A 20,175-nucleotide genomic window follows, 5' to 3' on the forward strand; every position below is an offset into this window, starting at 1 on the left:
TGTGTTCAGTTCCACATGAGACTGAAGAAGCAGACTTGAGATCGTTGTTGTTGATTGTTGAGAAGTTGTGAAAATGTGGGTTGAAAATGAGAATAAGAAGCGAATATTTGAATGAGAAACCTTCGTCTATAATCTTTCTTTTTGTGAATTCACTATGAGTTACGGCCAGCAATAGAAGTCTGCTCTGATTGGTGTAAACTGTGTGAATGTGAGGAAAGACCATGGGTGAAATGACCTAAACACACCAGCAGTTCAGGTTATGACAGCTTTATTCAGTGCAAAGAGAGTCTAATAGCAGGAGTCGGTGATGCGCCTCATGCTCATGAACCTCATGCTGCTTCCGCCCATGTTCATGTTCATGAAGTTCCTGTACTCGCCGGGCCTCATGTACATCATCCTGCCTCTGTAGCTGGGCTGCTCGTACATCAGCCAGTGGCCGTCCATCACGTTGCAGGACATGCAGTTGGACATGCGGTAACGGTCCATGATGTTGTCGCAGTCGTCCATCAGCTCAGACATCTGACCTCCGAAGTTCTCCCTCTCGTAGATCTTCATCCTGTAGGATCCCCTGTGCTGTGGTGCAGAAGAGGAGTGGGTTTAACTCAAAGCATTTTCAGCACAAGCTCTATAAGGCTTGCTGTAAAAAATAATTGTATTTAAAGCAGTCCAGAGATGTCATCTACAGTAAATCTAGCAAGGTGTGAGATCTTACCATGGGGATCATACGGCAGGACCTGATGCAGTCGCTCATGCCCATGCCCATGCCCATGCCCATGCCCATCATGCTCATGTAGTCGGCGTACTCGCCCCTCCTCATGAAGTACTGGTTGCCCATGTAGTTGGTGCGGTCGTACACCATGAAGCAACCTCTCTCCACCCTGCAGGAGTGGCACCTGTTCAGGTAGGAGGACATGTCTGGGCAGTCGTTCATGCACTCATAGGAACGACCCTGGAAGTTCCTCTCCTCGTAGAAGATGATCTGAGGGAGAGACAAGCTTTAGTTAGCACATGTGAGGTGTCATTTGTTCAAATTTGAAGCTGCACATGTTTTTTTTTAAGGGGAAAACTGGAAAAATGTTTAACTTTCTTTGGAAGTAGTGCTGATAAGGATAAAGCTTGGATTTTACTACTAAGTTTACTTTAAAGCGCAGCTTTTTTGGCCACTTGAGGGCAGCAGAAACAAGATGTAAAGTTGGAGTTTTGTTAATGTCAACCTGATGATGTAAGTTCAATATTTACTCTCTTTGTTGCTCTGTTTTTGATCTTTGATCTTTGATCTTTGATCATCAACTTTTGAGTGAAATATTTGACTCCTAACCTGCTAAATGATCAGCTAGTTGCTAACCTTTACTTTAGTGCTGGGTGGAGAAGCTTTTTCTCTGAAAACAGTGGCCTGCTGCAGCCAAACACCCCCAAAAAAACAGCATAAAACTCAATTTCTTATGCAATTTCCAGTTTATCCTGTTTGGTTGTAGTAATGAAAACTATCAAAGGGAGATTACCTTGCTCATCATGTTCATTCCAGAGGAAGTCATTTTGCTGGTCAGTGGGCTGCTGCTGCTGCTGTTCTTGCTCTTGCACCAAACTGTACCCTTCCTGGTTTAACCCTTTCCTTTTATACCTGCCCACAGACTGGCCCTTTGTCTAAACCCCCTGAGCCAGCAACAATGCCATAGAAATGCACAGAATATGGAGGGATTGTCCACATTTCCAGCGGCCGGTGGGCTCAGAAATCCTTTCAGCTGCCATTTCTCGTATACAGCGTGGGGGTCACAGAGAGGGTGAAAGGGTTAACAATCAGAGGTCACACCCTGGCATAGTTTATTTATTGTTACATGCACTGTTTGTCAGCAAGAACATTTTTTCTGTTGTTTTTTGTTGGTCATCACTCGTAAAGTCACTGACTTAAAGCATGTGGAAAGTGTTTGTTTGCACTCTGATGACTTTTGCAAGTTTCATGAAAACACCCAGTGACAGACCTACATGTAAAAGCATAGTAATAATAATTTTAGTTCAGTTAAACATGGCAAAAAGAATATCAAATAATAAAACAGCAAAACCTCTATATGATAAATATGTTTTATTAGTGATTATGAGGTATTACACCCAGTGATGTGTGGGTAAATAAAACAGTAGCCAGTAAAGTTCAGTAACGAGGTGACATATAAATGTATGAAAACATGGTTGTGTTATATGTAAGGGAAATGGAAATAAAAGGAAATGAAAAAGTCTTCAAAAATAAAAGATCTCTGTATTTTTTTTATCATGCTGCTCACATCACTTAACATAATTTAGCAAAGCATATTATTAAATATCAAGATTTATTTCAACTTTAGTTACTTAATGATATCACTAACACTAAAATGTATGAATTACAAAACATATTTAACATAATTATTTAAGTGTGATGATGACATCACATCCTATTCAATTTTGATTTATGTAGAAACATGTTCATTGTGATAAGCCCTTTTCCTTCACACGGTGCCGGTCAATGCATTTGACCAATATGAGACATTGAATGAAAAAATAAATATTAGGAATGAGGTACGTGAAAGATGTTTGTAACTTTTTATCTTTCGGAAAATAACTTTAGATCTAACTTTAGATCTAATAAGGCAGCGGTATAGCAGATAACATGCTACCTTAGTTTGTGTGTTTTTGATAAACAATGGGTGTGTCAGACCCTTTTTACAGTTTCTAGATACCTTTTGCCAGTTGTAGAAATCATAGAAACGTTGTTGTTTTCTCACTTTGAATTTATTTGGCTTTTGAAATTGAAACACATGTTACATGTTTTGGATGATATGTAGATCTATAAAGAAACCTCTCATGACAATTGCCTAAATGCCTAATGTGTTAACAATAGATTTAATGCCTAACAGAACCTTTCCTTTCAAGATCTTGGTACATAAATACCTTTTGTCTTATAACAAAACTTTTAATCCTTAGTTTTTTAAAGACAGACATACTCTTTGATAGGTTGGCTATCAATGGATGTGGATGAGAATTTCACAAATTTCGTCCTATGGGGGAAAAACAACAGTAGGTTAAGTACATTGTCCTGTTCATAATGATAACTCTAACAACACAGAATGAGAGAATTTCATTCCAGTTGTATTCACAATAGTTTATTAGATATTGTCACAACATGACAGACGTTTTATACAGCAGTCACACAGTGAGTCAGGATTTTCATGGTATCAATACGTAAGGTATAATGTCAAGCCGCATAAAGATATAACGGAGAACAAAAATGGGAACAATATTACACTTTATACTGTTAATAACAAGGTCTTCAGAATCAGAATCAGACTCAGAAATACTTTACTGATCCCCGGGGGGTAAATTGTACAGTACTGGTGCTCCCATTCAAGATTAGAAAGCAGCATAAATTTAGAAATAAAAGTATGTACAAAATATAAAAATAACAAATAGAAAATAAAAATATACATATTTACAGTAGTTAAGTGAAAAATATAAGTAAAAAATATATACAACAGCAATGTATATGTATGTCCATATATATATATATATATATATATATGTATTGCACTGACAAGTTTAAGAATAAGTAATACTGAGGTAGTATATGTAGAATGAGTCTCCCACTGAAGCTGCTCTTGTGTCCAACCAGTACGTCATGGAGAGGATGTGAAACATTGTCCAAGCTGCGGGGCATCTTGGACAGCATCCTCCTCTCTGACACCACCGTCAGAGAGTCCAGCTCCACCCCCACAACGTCACTGGCCTTGCGGATCAGTTTGTTGAGTCTGTTGGAGTCCGTCACCCTCAGCCTGCTGCCCCAGCATGGAACAGCATAGAGGATAGCACTGGCCACCACAGACTCATAAAACATCCTCAGCATAGTCCGGCAGATGTTGAAGGACCTCAGCCGCCTCAGAAAATAGAGACGGCTCTGGCCCTTCCTCTACAGGGCATTAGTGTTCTTGATAAATGTAATGCTGGCATGCATTTACTTGCTAAACATGACATCATTTTTACTGTCATATATATATATATATATGATTCTTAGGTAAATGTAATAGAATATATGCCATGTGATGTGCTGAAATACTTTGCACGTTTCTTTTCCATTAGTGCCATAAAATGTATGACATCAAATTGTATTTTAAGAGAGAGGCAAACAGCCAAAAGTCATATTAAGTAGACCTTATTCCTAATTAGGATACATGTAGCTCTATGAGATGAGTGGGCTAGCGTTGTAAGGAAAACACAAGACAGCACAACGTACAGGAAGACTACAATAATTTGAGCTGCATGTAGTTTCACTTCTCAGCACCAGGGGACGCTGTGACACTTGCTCTGCTCTCTGTAATGACTCTCTTTTCTTGGTAACAGAAATCTGTTGTCAAACGTTGCTAAGGAAGTAATCGAGCTAACGCTACTTTTAAATTAGCCACTCTGACACCAAACAACAGTAAACGAGAGGTAACTTTACTTCTGCGTGATAACAGTGAAATAACTACGTAAGATGGAAACGACCAACTTTATCCATTTATTAATACGATCTTGTAAACGTTTGCTTTAAACGTTAGCTCAGCTAGCCTGTATATCGCTACTGTTCTGCTATATTGTAGAGCATTGCTAACTACTGTAGGGTTATGAACTAGTTAGCTCGTAGGGTTAGCAAATGTTAGCACTGTATATGTAAACGTGAGTTTTTGGCAGGATGATCGGTTAGCTAACTAGTTACTAGCTAGCAGAAATCACGGCGCTTTTGTGAAGGGATGGAATTGGAAAACAACGAGACTTTCGATTCAGACTTGGATTCTAAAGGCTAAGGCTAACATTAATTAGCTCACGCTGCTGGTATTGATTGAACACTAACTAGTTAGGTTAGGTGTTAGAGGTCACACTGCTATCCCTAAGTAATGTTTTATGTTTAACGATTGTTGTTGATAGAGGAGCTACATAACGCTAACGCAAAACAGTTAACTGATAAACAAACTTTCCGTGCATGGTTCACGTGGCTAAAGTAACTCGTTTTAAGACCAGCATTTCACTGAATCATTTTCTGCCCTATATGTTCAGGTCAGTTAGCAATGAGAAAGCTCCATCCACCTGACCACAGCTGGTCCCAGACATGACGATAGGATGACCGAGAATGGAGAGGACAGCCCCCTCCATCAGTCCGGTGAAGCTCCTGGTAAAGGAGATGACAGCAGGACACTCAAGACCTCCTTAGTAGAAGCCAAATCCTGCAAGGAACACAATGATGCTCTCAAACTCACTGCTAGAAATGCAGAGGGTGGAGAGATCAGTCCATACCAGCCTCGGCCACCCTACCTACCCAGACTGTCAAAGTCCAGCAAAAGTGGTTCAGTGGACGAGACCGTAAGAACCAGAAGGCTGAGAAACAGCCAGGAGAGTCTGAGTGACCCAGCTGAGACTGGCTCCTCCACAGACTCGCTTAAAGAGGACCAAACAGTTCCAACTGTTCAAGGTGGGTTTGTTCTCAGCGGTGCTGCCACCACCAGGAATGACCAGGACTCCAATGTGAGACCGGTCTCTGCTGTTACGACAGGATCCCCAGTCTTCCGGGACAGAGGGAGCAGTCTGTCTGAGTATGAGAGGAGGCCACCCAGCCAGCAGAGCGACCCCACAGACCACCGGATGAGGTCCACCAAGGTGCGTCTGTCTCCTGTGCAACCCACAGGGCAGCTGCCTGCTCTGGAGAAGAGCTTTGCGACAGCCACGTTAAGGGCGGCTAATAGGATTGACCGGGATTGTTTGGATTATGCCATGTTGGCCAGAGAGAAGCTCGGGGAGAGACTCCACAGGAACCTGAGCGACAGCCGGCTTCTGGAGAACATGGGCTCGGATAGTGCGTCTGTCAACTCCATGAGGTCCACCTACAGCGTGCTTAGCCCCATCAGACCCCAGGATGTGAGGAACAGGTACAGTAGGCGTGTAAATAATGTACCTGCAGTCATCCTCAGGCTGGGTGTGAAGGCTCTTTTGTAAGGCTTACTCTTTCTGGTGTCAGATGGCTATGAGAAGCCGGTCTCACATATGGCTTACTTTGTCAATACCGTGTCAGTCTGAGCTCTGGCCAGGCCTCAACTACCTTATCCTTATACCAAAAGAAAATTGCTCAAAGGAAAGTTACTATGCACAGGCACTGCATAAGAATTAGGTACAATATATCTATATATATCCACTACAAGCCTTTTAGTATTGATTGTGCGCTCTGCTTGGAGCTGATTAGCGTAGAGCTTGGTTCACTAGCAGGAGTGGGAACACCGACAGACTGTTAATTTGTTCTGAACCAAAGGCTCCAGACATATTTACACTGTGTGTGTGCAGTGCTCACATATTTTAACAGAAAGGGAAAGGTTGCAGAGTGGATGGGGGGGTTAACACGGGATCAGGGGAGGTGCTTGTTCAATACAGTTTTTGACAGGAGGAGGGGTATAACAAGTTCAGTTGATTCTGATTCTTAGTCTAGAGTCTCAATACACAGTCAGTGCCCAGTAGGGGAAAAGTCCAGTTTTTACTTTTATATTATTCACATAACATCTGTGGCTACAGCCTTGCTTTTTCCTACACTGCATCCTGCAAGGTAAGTTGGCCGCCAGTAGAAGTGCTAATTTTCCTCTCCAATGTTTTTTTTTTCCAGGAGCTTTCTGGAGGGCAGCGTGCTGGGAAGCGGTGCCTTGCTCGGGGCAGAGGAGCTGGACCGCCACTTCCCCGACAGGAGAGTGGGCATCTATGTAGCCACTTGGAACATGCAGGGAGAGAAGGTAGGGGGGAAGTCATGACTCTGCAGCATCTCACAGACCAAGAACCATTTAAAGTCTTTTTAAAGTCTCAGGCACCAACTGAGCTGTAACCATGTTTCTATAATTTTCAGGGGCTTCCAGCCAACTTAGATGATCTCCTCCTTCCAACAGACTCTGAATTTGCACAAGACTTTTATATTATTGGGGTCCAGGAGGGCTGTCCTGACAGGTATGTTATGTTTTTGTTTGATCATGGTCACTGAATAAAAGTGAGTTACTCTGATTGATCACTCTATCGGGGCCGTAAAATCGGTTATACTACTGTGTGTGTGCAGGAGGGAGTGGGAGACCCGTCTTCAGGAGACTCTGGGGCCTTACTACGTCATGCTGTATGCAGCATCACATGGCGTTTTGTATCTCACCGTGTTTGTCAGAAGAGACCTCATCTGGTTCTGCTCAGGTCAGTTTACATAATACACGAAATAGATGTCAGTTTGGGAGGGAATAAACTAGCTTATATAACCTTTGTGTCATGCAGATTGTTGGAAGATGATGTTAGCTCATCATTATTAGCCAAAGGAGTCTGCAGATTAAAATGATTTTAAATTGGTGACATATTCATTTTCTGTACACTTCTCATGCTCATAGTTTTTTGTGTTTGTGTGATTACACCGCTGTGGTTCTGACACTTTGTTCTGTTGACCCACACAGAGGTGGAGCATGCCACAGTCACAACCAGGATCATCTCTCAGATCAAGACCAAAGGGGCTGTGGGAATCGCCTTTACCTTTTTTGGCACGTCCTTCCTCTTCATCACATCCCATTTTACCTGTGAGTAAGATGTTATCATCAGGAGGTTTATTATCAGGATGGCTGTAGACAGGACTGGTTGGAGATTCAGGAAGTTCAGGAGGGATGTGTCAATCATAGACAGCTCAACAGTCTTGCGTGTTTCTGATGTGTTTTTCTGTTCTTCCTCCAGCTGGGGATGCCAAAATTTACGAGAGAATACTAGATTACAACAAGATCGTCGAGGCTCTATCTCTTCCAAAAGGCCTTCCAGACACCAACCCTTACCGCTCCACACCATGTAAGACTTAGAGTGTGAAAGATGTGAAAGATCACCTGCACCCAGAGCTGGAAAACATGTAACAAGATCAAACTTTAACACATTAACCCGCTGCAGTTAGCCTCATATTCTGTGTTAAAAGATCTCAGACTTGTATCATTCTGACAATAGGATAAATAATTGTTTAAGTGAATTGAGTAAGACAAATGTGTCTTGAAACAAGGTATTCCTTCACTACATGGCAAATCACAAATTATGATTAAGCCTCATCCTATTTTGCCGCTTTTTAAGATAAAAATAGGATTGATTGTAACTGTTCGAACTAGATTAAAATATGTCCAGACACAGTATTATTTGCAGCGTCAAGGTTTGAACAAATTGCTCCCCTTTTTTCCATGAAACATTTTCCTCTGTAGATATTACAATCCATTTTTGTTTTTGTGTCCATGACCATCTCTGCCTGTCATTTGGCCCATCTTTGGTCCTAATATTGAGTGCAGAATAAAATGTATTGCTGTTATACATATACTTAGTTCGCATTAAAGCCTTGATGTTTGTACGATTAATGGCTTTGATAATCAAAGGATGTCATTTTTAATTGTAGCTGACGTCACCACAAGATTCGACCAGGTCTTCTGGTTTGGAGATTTCAACTTTCGGCTGAGTAAAGACCGGGTTGACGTGGAGACCATCATGAACCGCACAGTAGGCGGCGATATGGGCCCTCTGTTGGAGCACGACCAGCTCTCCAAGGAAATGAAGGATGGTACGCTTGCATGTTTGAGGCTAAATCTCTGTGAGAACTTTCAAAGTTTTCATAGAAGTAGGTTGTTGTGTTTGATTGATTCTCACCCTGTGAATGTGCTTCTTTTCCCCTCCAGGTTCAATATTTAAAGGCTTCCAAGAGGCACCAATACACTTCCTCCCCACATACAAATTTGACATCGGCTGTGATATCTACGACACAACTTCTAAACAGAGAACGCCTTCATACACAGTAAGAAGAAAATCAAGCTCCACATGACTAAAAATCTTATGCTCTGTTAAGATAGCCACCAAAATAAGCCAAACCTTTGGTGGAAGGCACTTTTCAGCTGCTTTAAACCTCTGGTTGTGTTTACAGGACAGGATTGTGTTCAGGAACAGGCAGGCTGATGACATAAAAGTGGTCAAGTACACCAGCTGCTCCGGCATCAAGACCTCAGACCATCGGCCCGTCATAGGTGTCTTCCAGGTCAAACTCAGGCCAGGCAGAGACAAGTGAGTCCCATTGCCATTAAAACATACCTTTAAAATAGTGTCAGGGTGCATTCGACGATGTAATGATTTCTGTCAACTACCAGTAGAGCTAAGCAATACAGTATATGGACATGTTATTGTGATTATATCAGGAAATATTTTATATTATTAATTGTTCTAAAAGTTAATTCTAATTTCTGTAATTTGAATGGACAACTTAATATAATTTCCATGTCTAAACTGTGATAACATGATATATAGAGTACTGATATCAGAGGAATGTCTTGTGGTTATTGTTCAGGTCACCATTCGATGAAAACATGAACTATTTAAAGTTATCAATGCCCTATATTTAAATCCTGAATTTATTTGTTGTCTTTTTTATTTTGACTGTCTGGTGTGTCACACATTTGTTTGTTTGTGTTGTTTAGTATTCCCCTGGGTGCGGGACAGTTTGACCGAGGCTTGTACTTGGAGGGCATCAGGAGGAGGATCACCAGAGAGCTGAAGAGGAGGGAGGCCATGAAGAACCAAAGTAGCAGCACCATCTGCACCATCTCGTAAACCCTTAAAATTAACTCTCCAGACCAGACCGGACTGGACTGGACTGGATGGAACTGTGCCAGAAACTGGACTGTAAAACCAGGCAGGCAGAAAAGGACCAAAAGGAAACCAGAGCTGTCTTAACTACACAGAGCCCAGCGCCGGTTGTGGTGACTGAGCAGAGTGCGCCCTCTGTTGGGCTTTGTTGGGAACTGTGTGTGTGTGTGTGTCCTGGTGAAACTGGTCAGAGGGAGTGGCTGGCTGTACCTGAGGGCAGGGACCTTGAGGTCAGACAGACAGAGAGAGGTTTGCAGACACAGCAGTCTGGCCTTTATTTACTCAGCCCCCTTTACTCAAACATGACTGAGACAGAATGGGAGGGGGGGCTGCCTTCACGGCTTACTCTTCATTCACATGCTCCAATGTGAATTGATCTAACCTTACATGCTGTGTAGCTGCATTCATTTTCATTTTTTTTGGAGTCCATGAAGAATCATGAACCATAATGTTACATTTCTGAACACTACATCAGTGTTCAAATGCCTTGTGAATTTGTCATCAAACAGCTTAGCAAACATAATTTTGGTGGCACATTTAGGTGCACTTTTTAATGCCATTTAAGTGTCTGCCATTGGTTGATTTTAACATGAATTTTGTTCTAAGCTGAACGTTTTGTTGGAGAAATACGATATGACTGAAGAAGGGAGCTGCTCTGTCATTTCAAGAGCATGACATTGATGGTTGTTACTACTTGTTACGTACTACTGTTGAATTTCAGGGAGATCAAATGTATTTGACAGCTTAAGTTATTTTTTAAGGAACTCACTTCCTATAAAATAGATGGAGCATTTTATTTGTACTGTTGACACCTCTCACTACTTTCTTCTTATTAGGCCAAGTGATCCTTTGAAGCAGACTGTAACTCAATGCCTTACCTCTCACCTCGCTGCTTTGTAAACCTCATCTATACTATAAAGTGTCGATGTACTGTATGATGTACCACATTAATGAGCTTGCAATCCCAGCACGAAGAGCAGTCTGCTCCAAAAAGAAGTGCCTGTGGGTCTTCATTTCTTCAGGACCTCTTATCTTTATCTGCATATTTTTATATGTCGCCTAACATCCCGTAATAAACGTTTTAAAACACACTTGTTTGTTGGCTAAATTTTGTCCATTACACAGCAAGGCCCTTAAAATATATAACTTTATTTATGGAAGTAATAACATTTATTTAGCAGTTGGTATACAGAGTTTAACACGTAATATAAACATGGGCGTATTTGGGTGTTGAATAAAACATTTTTTAAACGTCTTATCTGGCAAATGTAAGCCTCTAAATTCACTCAGAGGAGACATCTTGGAACTGCTTAATCACCTTTGGGCGGATAGTTAGCTGAACCTAGATGAGAAGATTGATGCCACTTTCATATTTGTCAGTAAAATATAAGGCTGCAGCCAGACACGGCTTTGCTGCAAACAGGAAACAGCTAGCCTGACTGTGTCTAACGATAACAAAATCCGGCCACCAGAACATTTTCTGCTCACTAATTAACGCGCTTATAGCTCGCTTATTTTATCTGTATAAAGACCGAAGTGTAAAAACAGCAATTCGCAGTTTTATATCTATATAAAACTTTATAGCTGGACTATTTCTTGGCTGACTCCTAACTTCCTGGAGTCTCACCTGGTTGCCTGCCTTTTTTGCACAGATCAAATAAATTAGACATAATATGTTTAGAGGTGCTGGTGGGCAGATCTTGTTACAGAGTTGGGCGAGGTTTCTGTGTTACTAGGCTTTATGCTAAGCTAAGCTAAAAGCTTTATATTTAACGGACAAATGTTGAGTGGCATTGATCCTCTCATTTAGCTATCCAACTCTCTGCCAGAAAGCAAGTAAGTCTATTTACCGAAGTGAAACTATTCCTACTATTTATCTCGTTTTTTTTCATTTGCAAGGGCATCAACAACCACAAAAATACAAAAAAAAGAACAGATTTCACTTTAGATTTCAATCTCTTTACAGTACATCTGAGACACAATGATGACAGAAACCATTTCAGTATTGAAGACAAATTGGCTACAGTGGTGAGGTTTGTCACATTTATCCAAAAGAGTCCTCTATAAATCAGTTTACCATTGCTGTGTTAAGTGTCTCTTGTGTCTGGAAAGTGAGATTATGAAGTGCTGAGCGAAGGGAAAAAGAGTAGCTCAATAAAAAACAAACCAGTGTAGACACTGATGGGGATGTTAGTTGCCCCCTTCTCTTACCTATATGCTGATATACTTACTTTCACGGTGTAATGTCATTCATTCTTACACTTAAAAATAACAGGTTGGTATTTGGGTTTTTGAATGGGAAATGAACACTTTGGCTTTGGGGTGAATTCTCCCTTTAAAACCAAACTCCTGCAAACCATTCCAGTAAATAATGAAATATGGCTTCCTGCCCACAAACAATAAATACAGATACTCCGACTGTATGTAGACTAAGGTTACTGAAGAGTAAAATGTATACCTTTCTTTAAAATCCCCACTCTCAGAGATTCAGTCGAGAGCCGGGGTATTAGTCCCCTCCCAGAGTGAGCTGTGTCGAGTTCTGTGGTGGGAGGGAACACTAGTGTAATCTTCCAGTCCAGTTTATTTACAGTGATGTTAGCCGGTGAGGACCGGCTCGCTGGCCATGGGGGTCTATCGGAAGAGGCGATACATGCGGGGCAGACGTCCGTCCTTGCTGGACAGGGCGGCCTGGATGTGTTCGTACGAGGGCAGCTCCGTCAGGTCTCCCAGAGCTGCTACTGCGGGCTTACTGCGCAGCATCTTGGTGGTTACTCTCTTAATGTCACTGGCTGTCACATTGCCTGGAAATTGTTTGTTGACAAATCAAAAAATAAATACATAAGCAGGGTGAAATACGACTATTTCTACTTATTAACTTTGGATGTCATTCTTCCTCTTACACAGACATTCAAGGCCATTTTCCAGTTAGGATGAATCACTAACAAAAACACCACTAAATTTTGTACAATACTCACTTATTAAATCACACAGTTCATGTGGTAGTTTTCTCTTTCCTGTGGAGAGAACCTGGCGACCAACATCTTCAAAAATAACCGGCCGCGACTCGAGGTTCATCATCAGCATGGACTTGAGCTGAGTCTTGGCCCTCTCCAGCTCCATCTGGGTATTCAGGGGAAAAATGTTCCAAGAATGGTACATCACCTTTGTTTCTTTAATAATAATCAATATTGCTAAAGTTGTGGTGGATTGCACTGATAGTGAAACACAGCCATTACCTCTCCTGCGCTGCCAGCCATCTGAATGAACTCTCTGGTTATTATCTCCACCATTTCCCGCACCTGGAGACGAATGTATGTAATGATAAGAACTCTGCATAAACATTAACACAGACCACATGAACCAAATAACGAGCCGTTCACGCAAGAAAGCCATAAGCACATTCTGAAAACTGAACATTACTATGTACATTTTAGGTGATATCTGGCACAATTTAAAGCTTCCTCTGTAAAGCTGTAATTGGTAAAAAAAATAAAAATAAAATCGCTATTTGGATACAAAGATACACGGAGTCCTGAGCCTGTACCAACCTGTCTGGGGTCAGCACTGGCATGGATACACAGCAGACCACTGTCCTCATAGCTATGATGGTAGGCGGTGGCATTGTACATCCAATGATGCCTACAGGAGACAAGAAAAACCATAAGCCAATCAGTGAAACTGAAACAGAACTTAGTGAAAACCTTTTGGCAGGTGATATATTAGTGACTTATGATTCTCTGTAATAATGCTGAATCGAGGTGTGTGAGACATTCACCTGTTGAGCACGTTCAGGTACAGGCGGGTGAACATGCCTTTCCCGGGTCCTCCCGCAGAAAAGGAGCCACCTCCACCCATCATCATGTTGAGCACTGCAAACGGGATGAAGTCGTCCTCCTGTAAAGGGAAAACAAATTTTTTTAAATTTTTCATTTGGGATCTTGTGCAAACATGTAACAGGCAACTGATTTAAAGACTCTCCAAGGTGTAGCCAGGCACTACAAACACCCACCAGGAAGGAGCAGCTCTCCAGGCCGATCATGATGTGTGTGAGCTCTGGGATCGGGGTGGGGCCAAGGCTCACATCTGACATATCCTTCTCCATCTAACACATTCAAAGAAGATGTTATTGTCCAACCTTCAAGAAATGTGCCCTATTCCAAGTGTTCCAGATGAACACATTTTTAGTAACTAAAAGTAACTGCTGTTTCACATCTAATATCACTCCTCAGCCAGAGCTTGTTCCTTTTTGTCAAATATCAATTTAACAGCATGCAAAAAAGAGATTTCTCCTCTGAAGACAAACAATTGTCTGACCTACAGAAGAATATTTGAGGACATAAGTATTTTTGATAAATGTGATTTCTGGCATTTGAACACTTCTATGATTCTATACCCAATGATCATGAACCTGCAACAAATCTACAACTACAAATCTACAACTGGAAAACCCACCAGATAAATGCTACCTGAAGAAACATTTAGGGCAGAATCTGGTACAAAGATGACTCATAAACAGTAAAACCAACAAATCACCTTGACGATGCCACCAGTGTATTGTGCGACAGAGAGGTCAACATTGGCCACCGTACTCGTTCCCCACACTGGCTTCACATCCAGCAGGTACTTCCTGGCATATTCCACCAGCTGCTCGTGCTCGATGCCCACTCCAGCCAGCACCATCCGCTCAGGACAGTAGTAGTTACGCAGGTAGCTGTGAAGCACTGTCTTGTCAATTTTGTCCACATTGTCTACAGGACAAAAGCGAGGCAGTCCGACCGTGTTGCCTCGATATGCGGCCTGGAAACAAACAATGAACAGTCGCAATGTTAAAAGGAAAAATAAAGCTACAGTAATCCTGTACAATTACATTTGTTTTTTGACAGGGTGCTGTCTTTCAGTTTGAGTGTTGTTCTGTAATCCTATCAGAAAGCATAAAATGACTATGATGTAGCTGTGGGATTGGGCTGAAATGATGCCGTTATGATTATGGTTATAGTTTTGGTCATTAATTCATCATTTTAGTAAATTATCTAGAAAAAATATGAAAGTTTTTCTCGTGAAGGCTTTAAAACCGTAACATTAGCTTGCCTTTCTTTGTTTCATATTATCATAAAATCTGTTCCAGACAAAAAAGGTACTGTCATTAATATAAAGCCTGAGATTCTGGTAACGTCTGGTTATTGTCATTATTTTTGATATTATACATACTAAACAATTAAACAACTAATCGAAAAAAGGCACTTGTCAATTAACTGATCAGCTACAGCTGCACTACATATTAATAACAGCCTTGAGGCTGAAAGGTTATGGATTAATTGATGTTGGCTAAACAAATGATGTGACTCACAGCATGGATCATCTCGGTGAGTAAGGGTTCGGGGTCTGGCCTCATGTTTAGATCTTCTAGCTCAAAGCGTACCGCCATTCTGGTCATCTCGATTTCATCATCTGCATGTAAACAAACATGGATCATCTCAGACAGACAGAAATTTCGCACAGTTCCCATGGATTTTTCATTTAAAAACAAAAATTTACTTACCCAGCAGGCGAGGCTGAAGAACAGCATCAGAGAGAAGACTGACCACCGTGTCCAGACCCTTCACTTCAGCAGACACTGCATACATGGTGGTATCTCTGCACAGCAAGATGAATGATAAAGCACACGTACAACAGCCATACTCACATACTCTCCTACAGAAGAAAGACCTAGTTCACATATGGAAGGTAGTGATACACATTACATTTTCTAACACTGAGACAGGCATTGTGTTGAAAGACTAAATACCTTGATGTTTGGCAGTCACATATCCCTCCGTGTTTTTCCAACGTGAGGAGAATTTCATCTCTACTCCCGTACTGAGCTGTGGACTAAAGATAAAAATGACTGGGGTCAACATTACTTCACACACCTTAACTTCCTTCACCTTTCATTTTGTGGTCTTTACTTTGTTTTACTTACAGAAAAGGCGAGTTTCTCTACAAAGTGTGCTATTCCACTCGGGTACTTTGCTTCATGTCTGGATCCAGAATTTACTAAAACTAAAAATAAGAAACAAAACATTCACATTTTATCCACTTCATCCAGATCCTGAAGACAGGTGGATATTATAATTGGCATATCACTGCTGCAACTTACTTCCAACTGTGCAGAATTGACCAAACTTGTTTTGGGAAGCAATTTTGAGGCCATTTTCTAGAGTAGTGATCTTGGTCTCATATTTTTCCTGACCATCCACAGATGCAAACACTGGCTTGGGGATCCCAGGCAGCGGTGCAGAGAGGGAGATATTTGGGTATCTGCTGCCACTGCTGTACTTTCTGTAAGCTGCGATCCCAAACCTTAGAGAACAACAAAGTAATGCTCCTTTAACTTCATCTCAGCACAGTAAGGCCAGTTATAAAGACAGTATTTAAATCCTTAACTTAGCCAAAGTAAGGTATGCTGCACATTGGTGGTGCAGAATGCTGTCCAACATGGAGTTGTGTGCCAAAATCTGTGTTCAGTTAGGCTGAGATCTGGTGACTGTGAAGGCCACAGCATACTGTGTGATTCACACACGTTTCATGCTCACCAAACCATTCAGGGACCCCTTGCGGAAGCCTCTATTTTGTTTCTCCGCTCATTTAATTAATTTTTCCATTAAACTTGTCACCCATCTGTACTTTCTACATTGCAATGTCAACAGAATAAACAGTGTAGCAATTACACTCAGTTGCCAGTTTATTAGGTACACCTAGCTAAAACTAATGAAGACTTAATACAACAGTCCTTCAATAACTCCTCCCTTCGTGAAGGTTACAATGTTTAGTTTTTGTTAAAATAGTTTTAGGCGTTGATTCAAATGTATGGACATTTTGCTGCAGTAAAAATAAAATAAGTTGAATCAAACACCTCTCAAGAACAGTTTCAACAAAAACTGAACATTATAGCCTTAATGGAGGTAGGGTTTAGTGCTTAGCTGTCTGCATTAGTTTTAGCTAAGTGTACCTTAAATTAGAGGGTGTATTTACAACTGACATGCCCATACCATGATGATAAGCTGATGGTTGGCACACCACCATAATTTGACCTGCTGACGTACTCATTAAATACATAATTAGTATAGCTAGCAATTCTCAAAATTTGACCCAAATATGTAACGTTACCTAGATATAAGTATCAACAAACATAGAGCTTAGCTTTGCGTATCGCCAACATCTAACTATAAACGACTGGTGACTTCGTACTGTACTCCATTTACTTATGATGTAACATTAGCCAAGCCATCCTGACAGCAAGACTAGAGCTTGTTTGACGGCTAACAGTTAGCATCAGGCTAACTGAGTAAGCTAATCTGAGTGATGAGGACGTAAAAAAGTTACGACGCTGCCGATGTCAGGGAGAGTCATGCCATGGATTGTAATGCATATACTGGTCGCGTTGTGTATCTGTATTTATATCCAGTCAGGCGACAATTTAAGAGCATTTATTTCAAACGTGTACTACCTTTGAACACGACTCCAGTTTCTACACCTCGACATGTGAGTCGCCATCTTGGATCCTCTGTGGCCAGTCACAACCCGGATGATGATGACAGGCACGTGAAGCACTTCCGCCGCAGACACACCTACTTACCATAGATATACATACATAGTAGACTACATACCATACCCCCACCTGACAAACAAATAAATGCATTATTCCTTTAGACAAATTTGTTTTGTTATTTATTAATCTGCAAAGCACTTTCAAATGTATTTCTACGAAATGGTGGCCATTTTTAAAATTTATTTTATTCATTACTCAATATTTTATTCATTATTCATTTATTTTCTGTCATTCTAGACTATTTTGCAAATTCTATCGTGACTGACTCCTAGGCCAAGTTTTTAAAACATTATTTTAGCCTTTCTATTGTTTTGTCTGTTTCATCCCAAAAAAGAGGTTTCCACCTGCTATGGGACTTACCTAGTTAAATAATTGTTTGATAAGAATACAATTAAATTCAATTAGACAAAGCTTTATTAACTCCAAAACAACTCTATCTGTGTCTCTCTAATTTGGGATCTGGGATCCAAAACAGAACAATCGATCCTTTAGAGTGGTCAGCGGGCTAAAAGCATTTAGCTACAGATCAGTTAATCAATGCTGACCCTGAAAGAGGCCAGCTCTTGAATAACATTACCACTTCCACCTGAGTTGGAAACATTCTGGAGCTGCAGAAGGATTTAAGAGGACTGTGACCAGCAGCAGATTTGATTGAGTCTCCTATTACTTCTACTATGTTCTCCATCTTGCAAGTCACCACAGTTCTGTGGTTGATTCCTCTGCTTTCACACTGCAGCTCAGCCTATGAGCTGCAGGACACCATCCACACTCTGAAAGAAGAAAACCTCCACCTGCAGCACCGACTGGAGAACCTCACCCGGGCTCTCAGAGACTTGAAACATCTGCTGACAGAGTACTCCAAAGGTAAGAGCAGAGTTATCTCGTTACTGGATTTTAAATGAGTACATTTTCAGAATGGAAATTCTGAATAGACATTTGTTTCACATTTAACACAGTTTCAGGGGAGGAACACAACACTGAATTTCTGCACGCCTGGAAGGAATGGTCCCAACACGGTAAGTTCTCCTAGTGAAGTTTGACATTATCAAGCAGAGTTTGTTTTGGTACAAAAGTCTTTGTCTTATGTTTTCCAGGCATTAGTGCTGAAACTCACCAAGTGTTGGAGCAGGCCCTTTGTTTAACTGAGCTTCACGGAGCTGCCCAGCCCATCTTCGTCACTCCGGGCTTCCTACTCACCCTCCTATCGCCTTTTGTCTCTATGATTCTCCTGCTGATGTCGTGATTCAGCTCCAAAACGCCAACATCTTTGAGTTTATAATAAGTAGATATTACAGGGTTAGGAAAGTAAATGTGAATGTAATTATTATCCTCTATTCAATAATTCAAAAGCAGGCCCATAATCAGGAAAAATAGGCGACTGAGGTCATGAGTACAATTTTTGTACAGTCCTTACAAAAACAAATTTCACATTTTATTTATTAATTAAACTTTTCAATTATACCATCCCTCCCTACATTATGGTCTGTTGTTTTTCTAAACTGCCGGGTATGTGATTAAATTTTTGCAAGACAATAAATCTCTTTAACTCTTGTCTATAGCTAAGATTGGCTTTACTAGCTCATTGTTTGGGGTCCCACAGACACCACTGCTGTATATGTTAAAATAATAATAATTTCAATCAAATCGTCTCTTTTTCTTTTCTTCTGACTTTATTAAAAACAAAAATGTAAAAAACTATTAAAGTGGTAACCCTTTCCTTTGTCACAAACTGGGCTTACACATTTGATGAAAGTGACAATAATGGAAATGACCATAAAGCTTTGTTATTACACCAAATAAGGAAATAATTCATGTTTTATAGGTTATATGGGTTATACATGAAAAAATATACATTCCTTTTGTTTGCTAAAAAGAAATAGAGACAAAGAAATGTACAGCATGTTATCTTAAAGTGGTGCTACTTATTTACTCACAAACTGTTACTCCACTAAAACTCCAATAACTGAAATCCAAATAAAAACCAATATATGTGATATGTGTGTCATATAATGTTAAATAATCCCTCAATTTCCCAGAAATATTACAGAGGACACGACCTCTGGTAGCTGCAGCCCTTTTCAGAAGTCAAGTAAGTAATAAACTTTTTTAGCATTCATATTGTATTTTTGAGTGTGAATTTAAAGACCCTGTACTGTATTCCCTGTGTTTTTAATGTCCTTGAACCTGATGAGAAGATGTTGTTGAGTGTCATCGTTGTCAAGTGTTTCAATAAAATAAAAATCTAACATCAACAGGACCTTCTGTCATGAAAACTATGACAAAAAGTATTCTCTAACAACCTTATTTTCATGACTAAAACAAAAACAAAGCTAAATGATAACGTGAAGACGAATGGACAAATTAATTGATGACTGTGTTGATGCTATTCAACCACCTGCATGCATCTGCAGAATTACACACAGCTTGAACAGCTGGGACAAACTTTAAAAACATGCAGACCTAAAATTTCCCTAATCAAATTTTTATTATACATTTCAATCAAATGTCTAAAACTAAATACAAAAAATCAGAAGAGGATCATTTGAATAACACTTTAAAACAATCTTGGTGACAGCTCTCACCTCAGCTAACTATTTATCAATAACTAACTAACTAACTATCAATATTAATTCACTCACAACAGTAGTTTTGCAGAGGCAACACGTCACATATCTGAGACGATATTTCTATTATATTTGAAAATGTATTTGTTTTGGACATAATAGATGGTATCACAGAGGATCTCACACAATGTCTCCCTTGCAATAATGTTCATCTTGTCTTGTTTTGTTTTGTCGTACATCACAAGTAAAATGTGTAGTGAAATCCAATGTGATGTGCTCCGAAGGGTGTGCTAAAAGACCGGTGTGAGAGATAAGGATTGGAAAATAGAAATATAGAGGATAAAATTCAAGGTAAAACATGTAAATATA

The 20,175-nt window shown here is 40.4% G+C and overlaps 3 protein-coding genes across 3 annotated transcripts; 1 reads left to right on the forward strand and 2 right to left on the reverse strand.

Moving 5' to 3' along the window:
• Positions 1-288: 288 nt before the first annotated feature.
• Positions 289-1,535, reverse strand: LOC139284728 (gamma-crystallin M2-like). Its single transcript, XM_070905088.1, has 3 exons — positions 1,503-1,535; positions 713-979; positions 289-573 (listed from the first exon to the last, which is right to left on the reverse strand). The coding sequence occupies exons 1-3, from the start codon at positions 1,533-1,535 to the stop codon at positions 289-291; spliced, it is 585 nt and encodes a 194-aa protein (XP_070761189.1).
• A 3,583-nt stretch (positions 1,536-5,118) lies between these two features.
• Positions 5,119-10,026, forward strand: inpp5e (inositol polyphosphate-5-phosphatase E). Its single transcript, XM_070904916.1, has 10 exons — positions 5,119-5,921; positions 6,644-6,767; positions 6,878-6,975; positions 7,082-7,206; positions 7,458-7,577; positions 7,729-7,836; positions 8,420-8,581; positions 8,697-8,812; positions 8,939-9,075; positions 9,486-10,026. The coding sequence occupies exons 1-10, from the start codon at positions 5,119-5,121 to the stop codon at positions 9,616-9,618; spliced, it is 1,926 nt and encodes a 641-aa protein (XP_070761017.1). The 3' UTR covers positions 9,619-10,026.
• A 1,558-nt stretch (positions 10,027-11,584) lies between these two features.
• Positions 11,585-17,193, reverse strand: pmpca (peptidase, mitochondrial processing subunit alpha). Its single transcript, XM_070904445.1, has 13 exons — positions 17,141-17,193; positions 15,791-15,993; positions 15,614-15,693; positions 15,440-15,522; positions 15,194-15,288; positions 15,002-15,102; positions 14,188-14,451; positions 13,664-13,756; positions 13,430-13,548; positions 13,203-13,293; positions 12,891-12,953; positions 12,630-12,774; positions 11,585-12,455 (listed from the first exon to the last, which is right to left on the reverse strand). The coding sequence occupies exons 1-13, from the start codon at positions 17,185-17,187 to the stop codon at positions 12,286-12,288; spliced, it is 1,554 nt and encodes a 517-aa protein (XP_070760546.1). The 5' UTR covers positions 17,188-17,193; the 3' UTR covers positions 11,585-12,285.
• Positions 17,194-20,175: the final 2,982 nt, after the last annotated feature.

The sequence above is a fragment of the Enoplosus armatus genome, chromosome 4 (genome assembly GCF_043641665.1).
Source record: "Enoplosus armatus isolate fEnoArm2 chromosome 4, fEnoArm2.hap1, whole genome shotgun sequence".
Lineage (NCBI taxonomy): Eukaryota > Metazoa > Chordata > Actinopteri > Centrarchiformes > Enoplosidae > Enoplosus > Enoplosus armatus.